The sequence below is a fragment of the Salvelinus sp. IW2-2015 genome, linkage group LG28 (assembly GCF_002910315.2).
Source record: "Salvelinus sp. IW2-2015 linkage group LG28, ASM291031v2, whole genome shotgun sequence".
Taxonomy (NCBI): domain Eukaryota; kingdom Metazoa; phylum Chordata; class Actinopteri; order Salmoniformes; family Salmonidae; genus Salvelinus; species Salvelinus sp. IW2-2015.
The window spans coordinates 28,721,785-28,744,160 of NC_036868.1; the positions used below are offsets into that span (position 1 = coordinate 28,721,785).

The following is a 22,376-nucleotide window of genomic DNA, read 5'->3' on the forward strand; positions in this document are numbered from 1 at the left end:
CAACATTTGCACATTATTCTTTTCAAAGTTCTTCAAGCTCTGTAAAATTGGTTGTTGATCATTGCTAAACAACCATTTTTCAGGTCTTGCCATAGTTTTTACTCATATCTACTTAAATCTAACTCAGCCACTCAGGAACATTCAATGTCTTTTTGGTAAGCAACTCCAGTGTAGATTTGGCCTTGTTTTAGGTTATATTCCTGCTGAAAGGTGAATTAATTTCCCAGTGTCTGGTGGGAAGCAGACAACCAGGTTTTCCTCTAGAATTTTTACTGTGCTTATATCTATATTCCATAAAAAAATGTTATTCTGAAAAAGTCCCCAGTCCTTAACAATTACAAGCATACCCATAACATTATGCAGCCGCCACTATGCTTGAAAATATGGAGAGTGGTACTCAGTAATGCGTTGGATTTGCCCAAAACATAACACTGTATTTAGGAAAGAAAAAAAATAATCCTTTAGTGCATTGTTGCAAACAGGATGCATGTTTTGAAATATTTTTATTCTGTAGAGGCTTCCTTTTCACTCTGTCAATTAGGTTAGTATTGTGAAGTAACTAGAATGTTGTTGATCCATCTTCAGTTCTCCAATCACAGCCATTAAACCCTGTAACTGTTTTAAAGTCACTATTGGCCTCATGGTGAAATCCCTGAGCGGTTTCCTTCCTCTCCGGCTTCTGAGTTAGGAAGGATGCCTGTATCTTTGTCTTGACTGGGTGTATTGATACYCCATCCAACGTGTAATTAATATGCTCCAAGGGATATTAAATGTCTGCTTTTTTTTAACCCATCTACCAATAGGTACCCTTCTTTGCCAGGCATTGGAAAACCTCCCTGGTCTTCGTGATTGAATCTGTTTAAAATTCACTGCTCAACTGAGGGCCCTTACAGTCAGACAGAGACATTAACACACACAGACATAAGAGAGAAAGAAAGAGACATACACACAGTTGAAGTCGGAAGTTTACATACACTTAGGTTGGCGTCATTAAAACTCGTTTTCAACCACTCCACAAATTACTTCTTAACAAACTATAGTTTTGGCAAGTCGGTTAGGACATCTACTTTGTGCATAACAAGTCATTTTTCCAACAATTGTTTACAGAGATTATTTCACTGTATCACAATTCCAGTGGGTCAGAAGTTTACATACACTAAGTTGACTGTGCCTTTTAACAGCTTGGAAAATTCCAYAAAATGATCATGGCTTTATTATGAAGCTTCTGATAGGCTAATTGACATCATTCGAGTCAATTGGAGGTGTACCTGTGGATGTATTTCAAGGCCTACRTTCAAATTCAGACCTCAGAAAAAYAATGCAGACCWCCACAAGTCTGTTTCATCCTTGGGAGCAATTTCCAAATGCCTGAAAGTACCACGTTCATCTGCACAAACAATAGTACGCAAGTATAAACACCATGGGACAGCGCAGCCATCATGCCGCTCAGGAAGGAGACACGTTCCGTCTCCTAGAGATGAACGTACCTTGGTGAGAAAAGCAGCAATAAACAGCAAAGGACCTTGTGAAGATGCTGGAGGAAACAGGTACAAAGGTATCGATATCCACAGTAAAACGAGTCCTATATCGACATAACCTGAAAGGCCGCTCAGCAAGGGAAGAAGCCACTGCTCAAAAACCGCCATAAAAAAACCCAGACTACGGTTTGCAACTGCACATGGGGACGAAGATCGTACTTTTTGGAGAAATGTCCTCTGGTCTGATGAAACAAATATAGAACTGTTTGGCCATAATGACCATCGTTATGTTTGGAGGAAAAAGGGGGAAGCTTGTAAGCCGAAGAACACCATCCCAACCGTGAAGCAGGGGGGTGGCAGCATCATGTTGTGGGGGTGCTTTGCTGCAGGAGGGACTAGTGCACATCACAAAATAGATGGCATCATGAGGATGGAACATTGTGGATATATTGAAGCAACATCTCCAGACATCAGTCAGGAAGTTAAAGCTTGGTCGCAATTGGGTCTTCCAAATGGACAATGACCCCAAGCATACTTCCAAAGTTGTGGCAAAATGGCTTAAGGACAACAAAGTCAAGGTATTGGAGTGGCCATCACAAAGCCCTGACCTCAATCCTATAGAAATGTTGTAGGCAGAACTGAAAAAGCATGTGCGAGCACAGAAGCCTACAAACCTGACTCATTTACACCAGCTTTATCAGGAGGAATGGGCCAAAATTCACCCAATTTATTTTCGGGAAGCTTGTGGAAGGCTACACGAAACGTTTGATCCAAGTTACACAATTTAAATGTATTTGGCTAAGGTGTATGTAAACTTCTGAATTCAACTGTATGTGTGAGGTACAGAGAAGGTAGTCATTCCAAAATCATGTTAAACATTATTACTGCACACAGTGAGTCCAAGCTATTTATGTGACTTGTTAAGTACATTTTTTGTCCTGAACTTATTTAGGCTGAATACTTATTGACTCATGACATTTCAGCTTTTAATGTTTAGTTAATTTGTAAACATTTCTCAAAACATAATGCCACTGACATTATGGAGCATTGTGTGTAGACCAGTGACAAAAACATCTCAATTTAAGGTCTGAATTTAAAATGGATTAGCACAACAAAATGTAGAAAAAGTCAAGGGGTGTGAATACTTTCTGAAGGCACTGTATGTTAGGGATGCACGATATCGGTGAACATAGAGTCGGACGATATTAGCTAAAAATGCCAACCTCGGTATCGGCCCGATGTCTAGTTTAACGCRGATGTTAAAAACCGATGTCAAAGCGGTACACGTTTAACACAGCATTCCTAACCTAGCCCACAATGTCTGCTGTGTGGATCGAGCAGTCATTTCAAAGAGTAAGAAAATTTCAGCGAGACAACTCAAAGGTGAAAACCATTAAAGCCAAGACAATGGAATTCATTGCCCTTGACAATCAACCATTCTCTGTCGTGGGTGCTGTTGGCTTTCGCCGACTGGTCAGGCACCGGTACACACTACCAAGTGCGCTATTGCCCAACCCGAGTTCCACAGTAATAGCATCACTGCTATTAGCTTCACGACATACATACTATGGAACYCCGTCTGGGTCTTCGCGTGTCAAAAAAGATACATTAGCACTGTCAAAGCTGTACAAAAAAAGTCTGCAAACAAGCAAACACCGGCCACGAATGATGCGTTTACAATACCGCGTTGGTTAGAAAGCAAAATTTGTTCGACCGCAACTTCTGGGGTAGCACCAATTACAACCAGCCTGAAAACAATGACCAGTAGAAAGWGTGGTCATTTTCATTATTCTTAGCAATGATTTAGGAATCCTTGTGAGTAAGTATAAGCTAGGTTGCCACTTGTTGTTCTCCTATTGAAATTGAACTTCAGTTCATGAAAATAAATAGCTAGCCAGKTACTTAACCCTGTTGCCTAAAGCTGATGTTATAAGCAGCCAGCTTGCTTCATCTGGCTAATGATGCTCGACGGACCGGGTTATGTGTTGTGAAGCTAGCCACAATAAGGATTAGGCACAAGTTGAATTTGCAGTTTGTCTTCAAAATAGACTGTCATTGACAGTGATGCAAATTAATACGAATAGTAGAATTATACCATACTTTTATTTTGAAGGCTAACCACAAAGTCCACTATTGTGGCTAATCCTTATTGTGGCTAGCTTCACATAGATGGGTCCCACCAGCATTAATCAAAAAATAACTTTTTTAAAAATAAGGGTTATTTTAGATGACACCTAGATTATGTTGTTTTTCTATGTTTTTGGGGAAGAACATTGTTTGCATCCATGAGCTAGCTATCTTTATGACCATCTGTTCCACAATAACATCAGTCTAGTTAGGAAATMAATTGCAATCTAACAAATGAACGCATATGCTTACCACATTTTTAGTTTTAGCATTAAAAAAAATGTGTTTTGGATGCACGAGAACTTCACCAGCATCATAGCACACGTATCAATGAATCATTGTGACATATGAAATACGAGTGATAGTGTAATCAATGTGTAATAACTACGTAARAAATGTATGAACACGTTAAATGTAGACGTGCAGTCATATTCAGGTCTTGATTGGTCAAATAGTGTTTGACACGACAAAGTGTTATTTTACGTGTATCTTTTTTTGACACGCAAAGACCCAAACGGCATTCCATAGAAATCCTGGTTGAGAATGAAACGACTGAACAAAACAGCAAGTAAGTGAAAGAAATAGGTTTTGATTATGTTTTACTGGTAATGGGAACATAGGTAAATGCCAACAAAATAACTTTCTGGTCAGTGTGGTGTGTGTGACCTTTATTTAACTAGCCACGTCAGTTAAGAACAAACTCTTATTTACAATGTCGGCCCGGACGACGCTGGGCCAATTGGGACTCCAATCACGGCCAGATGTGATACAGCCTGGATTCGAACCAGGGACTGTAGTGACACCTCTTGCACTGAGATGCAGTGCCTTAAACCGCTGCGTCCATGTGTGTGTTAACTATTTAACTGTACTAGAATGCTTAAAAGGCTGCAAAAAAATTTAATATCGGTATCAGGTTTTTTGGCAAGGAAAATATCGGATACCGGTATCAGCCAAAAATGTAACATAGGTGAATCACTACTGTATGTCATTCACTGGCACTGTACCCTTGTTAGAGCCCCAAACAGACATGAACAAGATAACATATAACAATACTGGGACCTAGCCAGTAGCCACTGACCTGTGGTTCCCTGCAGTGGGTCTTGATTAGGGCAGGCTGTGATACGGAGCTTCCCGCTCTCCTTGTTGAAGCCCAGCCAGCCCCAGCCTGAGCCCTGGACCGCKACAGTGGCGGCAGACATCTTGTCCTTCAATGCCTGGAAGGAGCCAAAGTCACGGTTGATGGCCGCTGCCAGCTCACCTGTGACAGGATGGACAAACAAAGAATGATCAGACTGATGAATTACATACAAGTTTCCAATGGGTTGCCCATAAGAACAATTTAGCAAATTCAGGAAAGAGTCTGAATTGAAAATGCAAGTGGAACATATAGGCCATAGTTGCTACTTTCCCACAAATTGTATAAACCCGTGATAGTTGCAAATTATAATATACAACAACGTGTGAAGAATAGTTAAAGTGAAAGATTAGGGGAAAGAAGTTTCTCAAACTGCTACTTCAAACTCCCAATTGTGCTGCTCACCATGTAGTCTTGAGAGGCCTTCTAAATCTGGAAGTCTGGAGAACTTCAGTATTGGATTTTACATTTTAAATGGGCACAGTGGCTGTTAACACTTGGATTTGATTGGCTCTGCATACATCTGACATTTCCCCTCAGGAGAGGCATGTCCTATTTGTTARGTCCACGTCTCTTTTCTTACCGGGTCGGAATTTTTTTCTAGCCTATGCTGCATTATTTTTGCGATCTTATCCTAGCTAGCTTGATGCAAGTCAGAAAAAAATTCTTAAATACCACCTCTGTTCGGAGCTCCACCCACGCAAAATATTGGATTGGTTTGTGGCAACGAGTCACTAGTTTCCATCTAGACTCCACCCCTACTTAGCTTCTTCCTACCAAAAACTACCTCAGGCTTTTGAACAACGTGAGAGAAGCCTGGTGTCCGAGGCTACTCACCCTGTGGTTCTCCACTGCCATTTGGGGAGAGGTTTGTCCAGAAGATYGTGTGGTTGATGTGGCCTCCTCCATTAAACCTCAGAGCAGGCTGGAGAGAAACCTGTGCTGTCACATCACCTGAAATACATCACATGTACAAATGCAGGTAAAGGATTGGCTACACACTACAAGTGTAAATACAGGACAGGTATGCATTTACGGCTCAATTAAATGTTCAAAAGGGAACCTCATCCAGGAACTACACAATCCCTAATATCACCACTTTTTGTAAATCACTAAGGTCTTAAGCAGCAGACTTTCCTCTCACCTTTGGCCAGTGCCTCCAGGTACTTKTCCTCTGTGACGTTGAGGTTGTTAACGTAGGTGGCGTGGTGCTTGCTGTGGTGGAGCTGCATGATCTCTGCGTTGATGTGGGGCTCCAGGGCTCCATAGTCATAGGTCAGGTCAGGGAGCGAGTGCTTCCATCTGGCTGCCACCGTGCCCAGGACCGGGCTCAAGGTGGCAGCACACCTAAAACCACCAGGAAATAGAGACATGTTAATGTCATTCCTGTCCGTGGGAAATGTTATCAAGCATAAGCAGTAAAACTGTTTTCAGCTCAACCAGTAATGGTTGCTGCAAGCCAGCTTCCATTTAGAAGCAGCTCATGGCCCCAGCTGACAGCCTGGGAAGAGGTTGGATTAGTTAGGGAGAGTTCACACAGGGTCAAATCCTCTCTGATTTAGAGTCTTGCACAATTGACAGGAAATTCTGGGGGGGGGTCTACCGTATCATTCACAACATAGCATCATTTGGCTAAGATTAACAAGCTACTTGTGTTGAGAATAGATAGCAACTTGCTCTAGTCCTGGCAGATGAGATAAAAAGAACGTTAGCTATAGTATGTTATGAAGTTTAGAAGTTGCCTGTTGCGGCCTGAGCAAGGTGTRGAGTTGTCAAGTCAAGGGGGCAAGGCCTGACTCATGATGCTGTCTATTACAAACAAGGCAATAAACACAAGTGTCAAAATAATGCCAGGGTATATAGCTAATATTGACAACTTTTACGCATACTTGTTGGCCGACCACATGCACAAGTAAGACCATTTCTGCTTACCAACTTGTTAAAACGGTTTGTTAAACGAAGAGATTACTGTCAGTAATTTCTGAATTGCCAGTAACACGCTGGGTAATGCTTTTCGTTATATTGGAGTAGRTAACGTTACCTAACTAGCTAGCTACTAGTAACTATTAAAAGGTAACTACTACCACAAGCTAGCTAAACAGATATAACTAACAATCCTCATGTAAAACTAACAACGTAACAATAGCAACATTCGTCTGTTATCGCCCTTCATCTTGTATACATCATGGCTTGTTACCGAATGGATAACTTCATTGCATTTTGTAGTTTTACCTGCGCACTTGACCCACTCTGCTTAGCATGCTCATGTTTCTTCTCACCGTTCAGAATAGAAGTAGAACTGCCCTTGAAATTAAACATCACTGTTAGAAGATACCATATCAGTACGTGGGGGTGGCATCGGATACGTATTTATTTATACACACACATTTTACTACAAACCGTATACAAGGCAAACATTATTTGTACTGTATACTTACGATAACGTTTAGTGCAAAGGGGATTAGCTACGTTGTGCCGAATAAAAACATTTCGAGCGTTAGAACACCTCCCCACCATTATATATCATAGTTCCACCCATCCCATTTGCTTCCGGGTGGCTTTGACTTTTTTTTCCCCCAAGCTGCATTTCTCACGTTTAGCAAACTTGACAGGTGAACCCTTGTATTAATGACTGGTTGACATTTTAAAACAATATTGTTTAATGTTACTTTAAAGCAGAATTCAGCAGATTACACTTCAACACATCTAACTTTCCAGCTAGCCAACTAATGACAGGACCCTACAGCAAAACGTAGAGTAATGTATGTTGTGGATCCCGTTTTTTTTTAGCATTTTCCGAAGATGTTGAAAAACGATTTATCTGGCTAGTTCAAAACATGTTTAATCTAAATGGTTTGGATGGATAGTAATTGAAATTAATGTTATTCTGTAGTGACAAAGTTAGCTAGCCTAAAATATCTGATAGCATCATGTGAACTCAGCCCGCCCCTTCAGCACTGTAGCAAGTAGAGAGCTTTGATGCGCTGCTGTGGTTGCCATCGTCTCTCGGATGATGGCGGCGACACCGAATCCTTACCGTGGCGAATTCGAATAACAATAATTAAGTTAGAAACCTATTAAAATCGGATTGTAACGTTGCATATTAGTACTAAGGCGTTCAACACATACTGGTTTCGAATATTGAAGYAAACGGGTCCGGTAAGTGTTCATTTGCGGCAGGGTTTTGCGAATACGACTCCGCGAAAGGAAGAGGAACGCAAATTTTGCAGGGGGAGAGTCTGGATTCTCTTCTTTCTCCGCCATTTTGTGACAACAAGAAGCAGAACACGATAACCGACAGGTAGCTAACGTTAGCTGAACATTTTTGGTAAAACAGTTTAAGGCGATGCACAMTTTATACATTTATTTGAGATCATCCTTAAAAGTACGTAACACGTCGTTAGACTGAATTCCAAGGTAGCTCGTAAGTCTGACGTGGGCCAAATGTGAGGTGTTAGTTATTTTGTTTTCTTGTCGAGACATGCGAACGTTAGCTAATGTAACAGTTGGCTGGTCATTGCGTATTATCCTGCTAATAAATGCTTTAAAATTTAACAAACACATATGAATGGAATTGCTATCATCGATTTTAACATAAAGAATCAGAGTTGTAATAGAAGTCCGGTTTTAACTAGCTAACGTTAGGTGGCTAAACGTAACGTTAGCCAGTTAAGCTAGTATATTAGCAAACTAGCTAATGTTACGTGTTGTGGATTTGCACTCTGTTATTAACATGGGAGATGCATGAGGACTAGCTAGCTAACGTTAGAARTAAAGCAAACAAAGAGAATGGATGAGACTTGACACATGCACAAATATTTGAATACTTCAAGCTTACTAGCAACTGCAGCTAGTTGGTATATTATGGTAACAATAGCAATTTCGCTAGTTAGTAAACGTAATCCTTTTAGAGATTCCCTAAAAACATGCCACTTTTTATACAGCCCTGACCGGACGTGACTTTTTCGCAGTAGGTTAGAAGAACTAGCTTAATGTTATGGTTAGCGAAAATGTTCTCTAAAACATTATTTTATACCTCAATGCTCCTAACCTGTTACGAAAAGTAACTTCCAGAATATTTGCTTTATCTGCTGTAGCAGCTCATGTATCATTATTGAATGGCTTGCTCTTGAAACTTAATTAGAAAATTAATTGGTACTACTTTTACTTCCCTTTCAGAGCTCAGAATGACAAATGAGGAACCTCTTCCAAAGAAGGTGAGAGGGCGCCTCTATTTGTTAACCAAGATTCCCGTATTGACAGTTATATGCAGCTTAAGCCTTTTACTTGCTGACTCTTTCCCATCTTCATTCAGGTTCGCCTCAGTGAATCTGACATGAAGACCCTGACCAGAGAGGAACTGTGTGTGAGGTAAATAGATAACACTACTGTAGATGGAGGAGGGTGGGACAATTGTTTATGTTTGAATGTGATAACAAGTGTGTTTGTTTATTATTGGTCCTTTAGGTGGAACCAACATGAAGCCTATGTCCAGATCCTGGAGGCAAAATATGCTGATCTGAATTGTAAGTGCTCCAAACAATGTAGGCCTACTCCAACATTTTACCAAGTCATCCTTCAATAGAATAAGAGTCAGCTGTTGATAGGAAAGGATTATCCTATGTTTTTAGTGGTAGGCTTTGGATATCAGTTTTGCATTTTAGAAGAACAAATACCCACACTTAACACCCTTTTAAAGTTTGTTTTTGTTTAGGTGTTGATGGCTCCTTTTCAGTTGACACAGGTTAACTGTGCCTTGTTTCTCTCTACTCACCGTCTCAGCGAACGATGTGACTGGGCTGAAGGAGTCTGAGGAGAAGCTGAAGCAGCAGCAGCAGGAGGCGTCACGCAGGGAGAACATCCTGGTCATGCGGCTCGCTACCAAGGAGCAGGAAATGCAAGAGTGTACAGTAAGTATCCCACTGCAATACTTCCTGCTGTTTTTCTAAATGAGGGGACTGGGGGATATGTAGGCCTATTTTAGTAACAAAATGTTTGTCAGGCAGCAGACCTCAACCTTTTGGATACAAGTGTAGGTATTGACCTTAGTCTAAGTCCTATTCCCAAGCTGTGCTGGGAAAGGGGGGTACAGTATAGCAGAGTTTCCACCTTATCAATGGTTTGTCACTAGTTTACTCCTCCCTGCTTGCCCCAAGTCTTTAGTGTCATACTCCTGATGGAAACAAAATAACACTAGAGCTTACGATAACATAAACACTGCCACTAGGGCTGGGAATTGCCAGGGACCTCACAATACAATATTATCGCGATACTTAGGTGCGGATACAATTTGTATTGCGATTCGATGTCAAAACATATTGCTCACCATATGTCTGCTGCAGCGGGACAAGAGTCTTGAAAACTAGGTTTGATCAGTCATGGAAATAAGTGCTGAAAACATATTGACTCCCTATTTAAAAAGAGATGTAGAGAACAAGCTATGAAGTAACTAGTTTAGCTGGTACAGCCAAGTAGAGCAAAATATTATTACGATATTGTCAAAACGATACAATATATCATAAAAGAAGATTTAAAAAATGATATCCCTAATATGTAACTGTATCATCCCCCCCCCCCCCGCCTCCCCCCCCCCCCCCCCCCCCCCCCCCTGGCCCCCCCCCCCCCATCCACTGGCGACAATGTGAAGCCTTGCTTGTCAGACCTCTCACTCTCTGAATGACTGCATAGCGGCTCACCCAACAGCAAATGCCATTCCTTCTGTCGGGCAACTGAGTTTAATCAAACTGACTCGGCCAGTTGGGTGCATAAAATCTTACGCAGAGTTATAGTGTACAAGATGAGTCCAGTCCCACACTTAGGCTAATCATCCCAAAGCTGTCTTTTACACTGTAGTTTAACAGGAAGTTGTCTCTTGAAGGCAATAACTTATTGATTTAGGCAATAATGATGATTTACAAAGTTAAATAAATAACGTGTAAGCATGACTTTGTTCAGCTACAGTAATGGGGACTGTGCTTTTATAGCTCAATTATTCGCAACATCCATTGCCTCTTGTGTAAATTAAGTCAATGTATTTTTGTTAACTTTCAGAAGCTTAAGGAGGTATTTTGTAAGTTGAGTTTATGTGCTTGTGCCTTTATTGACACTTATCTCTTTCAACCTGCAGACCCAGATCCAGTACCTCAAGCAAGTACAGCAACCCAGTGCCGCCCAACTGCGGTCATCCATGGTAGACCCGGCCATCAACTTATTTTTCCTCAAAATGAAGGGTGAACTGGAACAGACTAAAGACAAACTGGAGCAGGCCCAAAATGAACTGAGTGCCTGGAAATTTACACCAGATAGGTAAAGACAATCAAAATAACTCCCCCTCCTCCCACCCCCACAAAAAAAGTCAAGACCTCCTCACACCCCCCACCCCCACTGCAGGCATGCAGGAATCATGGTGGGGGGGATGGCTGAGAAATGCTGTACTCACCACAAGACTCAGACTTTACCAAAAACACAAAAAACAAACTGCCATCCATGTTTTGTGTACTCTTTTACTGTCCCCCAGCTACATATCACATAATCTAAACTGAATGAAAAAAACAGTATGGTCAGGTGACACTTGTGTTTCAGCTCTCTCATTCCCCCCTCACCGTCCAGGGGCCCTGAAGGAGTCGGGACTGTTCCTGAAGAGGTGGTCACGTCCGACACGGATATGCCTCCCCCTCTCAGCCCAAGCCAGACAGTTGCCTTATTACATGCGGGGGGGGGGGGGTTGTTATGGTGGAGATTGAGGCAGTCTTGGGCAAACTGCCGGAGCAGGGAGAACACCCTTAGCCTAAATAACCAATTGAACATTTAAAGACGATGCCCCGCTAGCTAAAGACGTTTAAGTGGAAAACGCCACACCCATACCCACTAGTGCTCCTGAGACTCTAAGACTCTTGGACAGATTGTAGAATACAATGAAAATACTGTGGGAACGGTTCTAGGAAAAACTTTAAGACTTTGTAGGGAGGAGCCAGTAGAATGTTTAAGACTCTGGGGGAGGAGCCAGACCCTCAGTCCAGAATTGACTATGGTTGAGGCGTGCGTGAGCGAAGGTCTGATTGCCTGTGTCTTTGAGCATGGGCCCACATACGGGTAGAGTGTATTTACATGTTTTATTTTGTGAGTTGCCTCTTATGTTTCTGTTTCATTTACTTTCCTCTTTTTTGGGTTCTCTTAAATACTCTTGCACTGCAGTGTGTCAGACATTTGCTCTGTTCGATTTGGTGACCTTGGTAAAAAAAAAAAAACATCCCGTAGGCTACGTTATTTTGACGCTTGATGTTTCCAAATTGTTCATTGTAAAACGTACACACTGCAGTTGGTGCTCGAGTGATATTTTCTCATAATGATTACAAATGTGTGAAACGAGTAATGTGACCACTTCATGAGAATGTATTTATTCAGTCCAATATGATATTGTTCTTTGTGTATTTATGTTGTTGTTGACCTCACACTCCCTCCTCCCTAGCAACCGTAAACTTTTTTTTGGTTTTGGGGGGGGTTCAATTCCAGTTGACATTTTACGGATGTAATTAATTGGGGAAAATTGTAATTTATCGGCAATATGCAATTCATTGATTGGTTTTTCAATTTCAAACAGAGCAATAAACAGCCTATATCCCGCCTTGGATATCTGGCCATCAATATAGTTACAACACTCGTGGTGGGAACAACCCGTAAAATTACTATTATGCTGTACTCACCACAAGACTCCAGCAATGATGGGTATGATCCATTGGAAGTTGTTTTCTTAAAAGAAGCAACATTTTCCGTTGTTGATGGCAAGCAAGAAGAGTTGATAGCCCTTGACCTTTTCAGGTAGCAACCAGAGTAACACGATTGTGTGTTTTCCAATCTTTTAGACTTCAAATGCACTATCAGCTTCTCATCCAGTTTCTCCGAAGAATGTCTGGTTTTTATTTTTCCAATACCTGGCTAACGTCATTCTATTGATGGTCAAAAATACTGGTTTCGATGTGGTAAAGCTGAATGCAACATCCTTGTCAGACAATGCATTGTTGTCAAGTATTACGAAATGTAATCTCAAATCTCATCAGTTGCCTCTCACAGTTCATTTTCAATAGTATGATTTTTCACAGATGCTTCTGGAACCAGTGTCCAAGCTGCTGTGTTTTTAGGAACTATCTATAGACTGTTGCGACTTGCAGTGTTCCTAGGTTTCAAGTGACGTGGTGACTTCTGAAGTTGATTTCCCTGGCTGCCATGGTACCTCTGAAATGTCAATGCAATTTTAAGCATGTGTTTTCCTTGTTTAAAAGAGTCAGCGGAGGATGTTTTGCGGTGGTTAGTGCATGATTACCTCAGGTGACCTTGTCCAAGGTGCTGACTGAGTAATACTCACACCAGTAGAAGCTGGTCGGTTGTGACAGACTAGGATTTCTTTGGGTCTAATTTGCTGTTGAAAGTACAATTTGGGTGTGTAGAAACCAAATGTACGGTTGCTGAAATTGGGTACTTTACCTTGGTTCTCATCCTGCTGACTGTGTAGGCGCCCACCTGTAGTAGTAAAATGTGCATAGGGGTACTCAAAAGGTAAAGGTACTGCTGCTGCATAAGAATGTTTTATCGGAATGTGCATCTATGCTATCGTTGCTGGTATCCTTTGCCAAGTCCATACGGTCTCCGGTATCTATCTATAACTGTACTACTTTGGAAAATGGAAACTTTCTGTATGGATAGGCAAGATTCATAGTGTTAGTGGATGGGTGGCATCCACTTTTTTTTTATGCAGTCGTTCTGCACATATCAGAAGATCTCAATGTGTTACCTGCAATGTTAAACACCTCTCCAAGCCATGTGAGGTGATCTGATCATCTACAGAGCTTGACTGCATAAATTATAACCTGGAACACCACCATAGTGACCACCTAGTTAGGTCACTGGACTGATTGGGCTGTCCTTGCCTGAGGGTGGCATTTGGCTGTGCCCTGGTTCATTGTGTGATGTGAGGCCTGTCTCCCTTGCAGCCAGACGGGGAAGAAGCTAATGGCCAAGTGCCGGATGCTGATCCAGGAGAACCAGGAGCTGGGGAGGCAGCTGTCCCAGGGACGTATCGCACAGTTGGAGGCAGAGCTGGCCCTGCAGAAGAAGTACAGCGAGGAGCTCAAGAGCAGCCAAGACGGTGAGAACACAACAGCCCACCTCCATCTACTCAGACCTGGGTTCAAATAGTATCCATAAAAAATGTAAGCTTTAAATGTTACATTTCAGCACTGTGAAGAACCATGTGTGCTTTGTAGCTCCCCAGTTTATTAATCTGTGCTACAGTAAAGTGTGGTCTGTAACCTCTGCATTGGAGGAGCTATATTCTCCCCTGTGTGTATTCAGCAGACCTGTACATTCAGATGCAGGAGCTTTTGTTAAGGCATTTGTTAGACATGTTTCTAATATTCAGTGTATTTTCCTCCTAGCAAAAAAATGTTATGTTTGCCTTCATTTACCTGGGGCTTTCTTTCTTGAACCTGACTGCGTCCGATCTCCCTGTATTCTGACCTGTGGCTTTGTCCGTTTTCATCCCTCCCAGAGTTGAACGATTTCATCATCCAGCTGGATGAGGAAGTAGAGGGCATGCAGAGCACCATCCTGGTCCTCCAGCAGCAGCTCAGGGAGACCCGTCAGCAGCTCTCCCAGAACCCAGCTCAGGCTGCCTCTGCCGGGGCAGGCCCCAGCAGGACTTCACCCTCTGCCGAGCCCCCCAGCCAGCCCGAGCAGCCCTCCGCCCAAGCCGGGAAAGACTGCGGAAGGGTCTCCAACGGACCAAGCAATGGCAGCTCATCCTCCCTGAGGGATGTGGCGACCACCCCCAGCCTGTACCGCGAGGTCAGCAGCACAGAGGAAGACTTTCCCCCGTCCCCCATGGTCTCCAGCCCCGGTGAGGGCGAGACGAAACTCTCCAACCACTCAGAGGATGCAGCGGGGGGCCAGACTGGTGGCAGTGCAGGGGGTACAGCAGCAGGGGGGTTCGGGAGCCAGCTGAGCACAGGGTATGAGAGCGTGGACTCCCCGACGGGCAGCGAGACGTCCCTGACGCAGCACTCGAACGACACAGACTCCAACACCGACCCCCACGAAGACAAGTCTGCCCCGGTCGTCAAGGGCAACAGGACTGCGGGGTCGCGGCAGGCTCAGAACGGCCTGAGCGCGAGCGGTGGCACAGTTTTGTAATGTACTTTATAATAACACGTCATTTGTCTTTTTCTTTTTATACGAGACACAAACGCATAGTTGGTAACACAGAACTGCCTGTCCAGAACTTTTTCTCCTCTCCTTTGCCTATCGTGATACCTCTTCCACAAGTTAAAGAAAATAATTGCATTGCTAAACAGGAACATTACGTGAAATTAATTAATGTATGTGCATATGACTTGAGTTTTGTATGATTCAAGCTAGATCTTTTTTTTCTTTGGTCTCTTGGTTATTTGAACATGTAGATCGATAACATTCTTGTTTGAACTCTTGACAAATTCAAGTGATCAAGCATCTGGTGTTGTAGTCATGCTCAATAAAAGTCAAACCACAGTTCACTTTAGTAGCTTTGCAATGTTAAAGGATGTTATCTTTTAGATGTTGACTTTTATTTTTTTAAATCCTTGGCAAAATACATTTCTGTTTGACAATGTGTGTAGTTTCTACGCGATGTACCTTGTTGAATTCATTATTCTGACTTCCATCCTTCTCATGTACTGACCAAATATCAATAAAGACTTTTAATATGATAGTAATTTGGATTTTTCTTCTCCCTCTGAACATATGTAAAGCCTTTCTCGAATTAAATTGAAATATATTTCCTATATTCCAGTGAAGCAGATGGTTATCAAGTTCAATTTTGTTTATTAATCAAATACAGTGCCTTCGGAAAGTATTCCGACCACTTAACTTTTTCCACATTTTTTTACAGCCTTATTTAAATAATCCACACAATACCCCATAATGACAAAGCGAAAACAAGTTGGTTGAAATGTTTGCAAATGTATAAATAAAATCTGGTACCATATTTACATAAATATTCTGACCGTTTGCAATGAGACACAAAGTTGAGTGCAGGTGCATCCTGTTTCCATTGATCATTCTTGAGATGTTTCTCCAACTTGATTGAAGTTCACCAGTGGTAAATTCAATTGATTGGACATGACTTGGAAAGGCGCACACCCGTCTATATAAGGTCCCACAGTTGTCAGTGCAAAAACCAGCCATGAGGTCAAAGGAATTGTCCGTAGAGCTCCGAGACAGGATTGTGTATTTATGCAGCATTGAAGGTCCCCAATAACACAGTGGCCTCCATCATTCTTAAATGGAAGAAGTTTGGGACCACCAAGGGAGGTGACCAAGAACCTGATGGTCACTCTGACAGAGCTCTAGAGTTCCTCTGTGGAGATGGGAGAACCTTCCAGAAGGACAACCATCTCTGCAGCACTCCACCAATAAGGCCTTTATGGTAGAGTGGCCAGACGGAAGCCACTCCTCAGTAAAAGGCACATGACAGCCCACTTGGAGTTTGCCAAAAGGTACATAAAGACTCTCAGACAGTGGAGTCTCCTCAGAGGAGGAAGGGGAGGACCATCACTCAGTGAATTTCATAAAAATTGTAAAACATTAAAAAAGTGATCCTTTTTAGATAAAACTATACTAAATATAATCACGTCACCAAATAATTGATTAAAACACTATTTTGTGGGTCCTCCCGAGTGGAGCAGCGGTCTAAGCCACTGCATCCCAGTGCTTGAGGTGTCACTACAGACCCGAGTTTGACCCAGGGAGACCCATGAGGCGGCGCACAATTGGCCCAGCGTTGTGAGGGTTTGGCCGGTCGGGATGTCCTACTCCCATCGCGCGCTAGTGACTCGTGTTAAGGGCTGGGCGCATGCGCACTGACACGGTCGCCAGTTGTATGGTGTTTCCTCCAACACATTGGTGCGACTGGCTTCCGGGTTAAGCGAGGAGTGTGTCAAGAAGCAGTGTGGCTTGACAGGGTTGTGTTTCGGAGGCCGCAAGGCTCTTGATCTTCGCCTCTCCTGAGTCTGTACGGAAGTTGTAGCGATGGGAAAAGACTGTAATTGGATATCACAAAGAAACGATATACATATTTTGCAAAGGTCTACAGTAGCCTCTACAGCACTCTGTAGGGTAGCACCATGGTGTAGCCGGTTGATAGCTAGCTTCCATCCTCTTCTGGGTACATTGCCTTCAATACAAAACCTAGGAGGCTCATTGTTCACACCCCCTTCCATAAACTTACACAGTAATTATGACAACTTCCGGAGGACGTCCTCCAACCTATCAGAGCTCTTGCAACATGAACTGGCATGTTGTCCACCCAATCAAAGTATCAGATAATGTATCTAGTACTGAAAGCATAAGCTACAGCTAGCTACCACTGCAGTGCATAACATGTGGTGAGTAGTTAACTCAAAGAGAGAGAAAGACAATATTTGAACAGTATAACAAATGAATTTCTTCCAAAATTAAGGAGAAGCAAGAGAGAAATAGAGAGAAGTATAGAGAGAGAGTCATTGTTTTTCACTTTCAGATTCACCTAGCTAGCAAATGCAGCTAGCTAGTTTAGCCTACTGGAACACCCTGCTCAAACAGAGGTATGTTATGTTAGCTAGCTGGCTCTTCCAAGTCTAGGTAAGATTTTGGTTTTACTAATTTATTGCCACCGGGGCCCACCGGTGTAACTGCTTACTGACTGAACACTGTAATGTTACTGCAGGATTGTAGCGTTAGTTTTATTAGCTATGCTGACAATGACGTTATTTTACTAATGTGCACCTAAGTTGTTAAACGGCACTGACCGCCATCTTAAACGGCACTGACCGCCACTGCTCTCAGACCATAAGAAACAAGATTCTCTGGTCTGATGAAACCAAGATTGAACTCTTTGGCCTGAATGCCAAGCGTCACGCCTGGAGGAAACATGGCACCATCCCTACAGTGAAGCATGGTGGTGGCAGCATCATGCTGTGGGGATGTTTTTCAGCTGCAATACTGGGAGACTAGTCAGGATCGAGGCAAAGATGAACTGAGCAAAGTACAGAGAGATCCTTGATGAAAACCTGCTCCCGAGCGCTCAGGACCTCAGACTGGGGCGAAGGTTCACTTTCCAACAGGACAACGACCCTAAGCACACAGCCAAGACAATGCTGGAGTGGCTTCGGGACAAGTCTCTGCATGTCCGGACTTGAACATCTCTGCAGAGACCTGAAAATAGCTGTAACAGCCAAACTGACAGAGCTAGAGTGGATCTGCAGAGAAGAATGGGAGAAACTCGCCAAAACAGGTGTGCCAAGCTTGTAGCGTCATACCCAAGAAAACTTGAGGCTGTAATCGCTGCCAAAGGTACTTCAACAAAGTYCTGAATGAAGGGTCTGAATACTTATGTAAATGTYATATTTCAGTTTGATATTTTTTACAAATTAGCAAACATTTCTAAAAACCTGTTTTTGCTTTAATTTAGTTACCTAAATTAGTTACCTAAATTAAAGAAATCCTAAATAATAGCGGAGAGATAATGGCGATAGAGTGGGGCCCACTCTAAATGTAAATGTGATATTTCAGTTTGATATTTTTTACAAATTAGCAAACATTTCTAAAAACCTGTTTTTGCTTTAATTTAGTTACCTAATTGAGTTACCTAAATTAAAGAAATCCTAAATAATAGCGGAGAGATAATGGCGATAGTGGGGCCCACCGAAATGTTTTTCATTCTTATGGATTGACTGACATATGTTATAAATTTAGCGGTACGTGTTATTTTTAAAGTCTTAGACATTTCATAAGTGGGAAGAGGAAGAGAATAGAAAYTTTTAAGTTTTGTTTTAATCTTACGATAAGAGGTAAGGCAGAACGTTGAGAGGAGAGGGGTTATATTTTTGCCCCCTGGAAAGAAAGAAAAATAGGATATGTGAAGCTGAAAGTGATTCAGGTGTGAGTAAGGAAACATTGTGATAATGTATTATGATGGTTATTGATTCTTGGTTTGATTGTTTAGTTAACATCAGTGAATTTGAGCAGAAAGTTCATGTAGTCTAAAATTGTAATCTGTTTCCATTACGTGGAACAATGTCAGGTCATTAAAGTTGATTTCAGTTTGAGTAGTTTTTATGTTTACAGGGACAGTGCATCATTAATCACAGTTGTGTGTGTTTGATGGCAGGGTATTCCAGACATGGGAAGCTCTCACACTGAAAGCAGATTGACTAAAGGTACTTTTCCTTAAAGGAACTATACAGTCATTTCTCATGGCGGATCTTGTAGATCTGTTGCCATTAGGTTTAGATTTTATTATAGTTTGGTTACCTCTATAGTCAAAACAATTTAATTTGTTTTGGGAAATTAGCTAGGTTGAATTTGGTTATTTGAGCTTTTCCCCTGATACATAGACATCTGTCTCAGGGGCATCAGTTGTTTTCTTTGTGAGGAACATGCAGACTGTGTTTTTAAATATTTTTTTATTGAGATGCAAACATGAGTCTCTGAGAAAGTTTGTCATCTGAACCATTARAGTAGTGTGTTCTTGRGTAGRTTGTTGTTTGTTATTRGCATGAATTTATCACTGTATTATCMGCATACTTTGGAACTTCAGACCCTGTACAGACAGAAGGAAGATCATTYATGTWSYAGCTGAWRAGTATTYACCTCTGGMGAATGCAAACCTTGTGGATATGAGTGGGAAAAWMTTWGTTTTGATTTTTACGCTGYTGAGACAGCGCCAACTTTTGAAAGATTTTAGATTTGTTAAAAAGATCAGGATAGTTTTTACTAAACATATCAACAGGTTGAAATGATTAGATTGCTGATTAAAGGGGTTATGGGTTTGTTTATTTGTTTACTGTAGGTGTTGAGTTTACTTAATTAAACATTGTATTATCTGATGTGTTTGAGTAGGATTCTTTCTTCCGGGACGGATGGAAGTTATCTAACGTATGTAAGTTAAAGGAGACATGGGAGAACACATCTACATTTTTATTAAATGCCTGGGATTAAATATCACTGATTCTTACGCTGAGAAATGTACTACATTTGCGACAGAGGAAAAATTATTACATTTAGATAGTAATGATATCAGGATAATTGTATCTAAGGGTAGCATGTTCACTTAAACATACATATACATTGGTGTAGATTAAAATGTATGACTAATGATTGGAGGAAGTACAATGGAATTATCATTATTATTATTAGGTTTTGTTRATAGTTAACTTAAGTTTTTGTGTGTTTTTACATTAAGGTTTGCAAATACACACACATAACTTTTGTTATGACTATTTGTTGGTGTTTTTAAAATACTAAGTTTGATTTGTGTTAAAATTTGTGTTAGTGCTAAGGTATCTTAAAGGGGCACGCACGCACATGGAATATTTATGAGTTTTGATTTTCGGAGTTTTTAAACACGTGAATTCTTTTGATAAAGGAATGTTCTGGGAACTGGGATAAAACAGGTAGGAAAGGTATTGACATTTTTTAATTGTCTAATTAGTGAAAAAAACTTCTTTGAAGGGTTGTATGACCTTATACCTCTATCAGACTTCTCGTTGGGCTTGAATCACCCTCATTGGAAAGCAGTGGATAATGAATTAATGGTCATGGTAATACGGATTTCAAAGTAATTTGTGTAAATTTGAAAAAATATAGTTCTTAGCCATATAACTAAGGCTGTTTTAATTCTATTTTCCGTATTGACCGATTATGTGTTTAAAATATAAATATTATGGAGTTTTTTCAAGAGTAGTGATTTTATTTGATTATGTTATTTGAAAATTTGTTTTATCTTTTGTCCAGTAGTAATTTTGGTTACTTACACGAACTCTCATACTGAAGAGATATGGTGTTAAAAAAGTGGCGGAAGGAGTTCAGTTCTTTGAAGTTTTGGATTGAAGTTAATAACACCTTGAGTGATATGTGAAGGAGTGTTTATTGTATTGTTGTGTTTGTCTGTTCTATTCCCCGAGCGGGATATAGGGTCTAACATCCTGATCCTTTGGCTCTACGATTGGAGTTTGACAGTGGTTATAGGGAGTATAAGCCAATAAAGATCTAGTTTCAATAGAATGTGGTGGAGCCTATATTCTCTTTGAATATTTTTAGTAATGTGTAACCACTGTTTCAGTAGGGGCGGCTATTTTTGTCATTGTATAACAAATCTGCCCAAATTAAACTCCTCGTACTCTATCTTGCTGCGTACAATATGCATTATTATTACTTGGGTATTAGAAAACAATGCTCACAGGTGTCTAAAACCCATTTGAATTATATCTTTGGAGGTTAAAAAACAGAACTCATTTTGCAGCAAACTTCCTGACAGGAAGTGAAAAATCTGAAATCGAGGCTCTGTTCCAGGGCCTTCCTATTAATTTGCCTGAAATCTATGGATATACATGCACTTCATACGCCTTCCACTAGATGTCAACAGGCAGTGAGAGGTGGAATGGGGTATCTAGCTTGATCTGAGGCCGACAAGAGCTTTTGGAATGACGTGACCCCAATTTRCTTTGTCTACCAAGGCGCGGGAAGGAACCCCAGATTGCCTTCTGAAAAGCTTTCGGTATACACGTTAGATATCTCCGGCTCTGATTTTATTTGATAGATGTGATAAAAACATCATAAAGTAGTATTTTTCAACCGAGTTATATCAGTTTATTGAACGTTTATTGCGAGTTTTGGAGTTTTCTTTTCTTTGCGTCATGTGAAGTTGGGCACGTTTGCGCCACATGGCTAGCTATGGTTGCTAATTCAACAGGAGAAGAGGACATTCTAAAACCAAACAACGATTATTCTGGACAAAGGACTCCTTGTACAAGATTCTGATGGAAGCTCAGCAAAAGTAGGAACCATTTATGATGTTATTTRGTATTTCTGTGAAAAATGTTTAGTTGTATTTTCCGCACTTATTGCTGGCGCTGTCTCGCTATAACGTAAGCTGTATGTCGTACTAAATTTATTTTTAACCTAACACAGCGGTTGCATTAAGAACTAGTGTATCTTTCATTTGCTGTACAACATGTATTTTTTAGTAAAGTTTATGATTAGTTATTTGATTAGATTAGGTGACTGTCCAAAATATCTCCGGAGAATTTTGTGCATTTTGACTACGTATTCACATTGTAAAACCACGATTTGTACCGCTAAATATGCACATTTTCGAACAAAACATATATGTATTGTGTAACATGATGTTATAGGACTGTCATCTGATGAAGGTTGTCAAGGTTAGTGAATAATTTTATATCTTTTGCWGTTTTTTTGCGATCGCTACCTTTGCGGTGAATGAATGCGGTTGTGTGTTTGACTATTGTGGTAAGCTAATATAATGCTATATTGTGTTTTCGCTGTAAAACACTTAAAAAATCTGAATTATTGGCTGGATTCACAATATGTTTATCTTTCATTTGCTGTACACCATGTACTTTTCATAAATGTTTTATGATGAGTATTTAGGTATTTCACGTTGCTCTCTGTAATTATTCCGGCTGCTTTGGTGATATTTTTTATGGTAGCTGCAATGTAAAACTATGATTTATTCCTCAAATATGCACATTTTCGAACAAAACATAGATTTATTGTATAACATGTTATAAGACTGTCATCTGATGAAGTTGTTTCTTGGTTAGTGACTA

The 22,376-nt window shown here is 41.0% G+C and overlaps 2 protein-coding genes and 1 non-coding gene across 9 annotated transcripts in view; 2 read left to right on the top strand and 1 right to left on the bottom strand.

Annotated features, from left to right (window-relative positions):
* sod2 (superoxide dismutase 2, mitochondrial) overlaps positions 1-7,229 on the bottom strand; it is a 15,248-nt gene extending 8,019 nt beyond the window's left edge. The window contains exons 1-5 of the mRNA XM_023974208.2: positions 7,179-7,229; positions 6,973-7,044; positions 5,885-6,087; positions 5,578-5,694; positions 4,684-4,863 (exon numbers count right to left, since the gene is read on the bottom strand). Coding sequence (XP_023829976.1) covers positions 4,684-4,863; positions 5,578-5,694; positions 5,885-6,087; positions 6,973-7,007 — 535 coding nt within the window. The 5' untranslated portion in view covers positions 7,008-7,044; positions 7,179-7,229. The remainder of the gene's footprint in view (positions 1-4,683; positions 4,864-5,577; positions 5,695-5,884; positions 6,088-6,972; positions 7,045-7,178) is intronic.
* Positions 7,230-7,315: 86 nt separating this feature from the next.
* On the top strand, positions 7,316-15,476 carry wtap (WT1 associated protein). 7 transcript variants are annotated; one of them, XM_023974204.2, is made up of 8 exons: positions 7,316-7,352; positions 8,920-8,957; positions 9,056-9,111; positions 9,208-9,266; positions 9,523-9,650; positions 10,868-11,046; positions 13,728-13,882; positions 14,285-15,476. In XM_023974204.2, exons 2-8 carry the CDS (start codon positions 8,928-8,930, stop codon positions 14,923-14,925), a joined length of 1,248 nt encoding a protein of 415 aa, XP_023829972.1. In that variant the 5' UTR covers positions 7,316-7,352; positions 8,920-8,927; the 3' UTR covers positions 14,926-15,476. The 7 variants fall into 7 exon arrangements, with proteins under 7 accessions (XP_023829972.1, XP_023829970.1, XP_023829969.1 ...); XM_023974202.2 differs by having other exon boundaries at positions 7,327-7,502; XM_023974201.2 differs by lacking the exon at positions 7,316-7,352 and adding an exon at positions 7,579-7,899.
* LOC111954682 (small nucleolar RNA SNORA22) lies at positions 13,969-14,103 on the top strand. The gene has a single exon (XR_002876022.1). It is a non-coding gene; the product is annotated as a small nucleolar RNA SNORA22 (small nucleolar RNA).
* Positions 15,477-22,376: the final 6,900 nt, after the last annotated feature.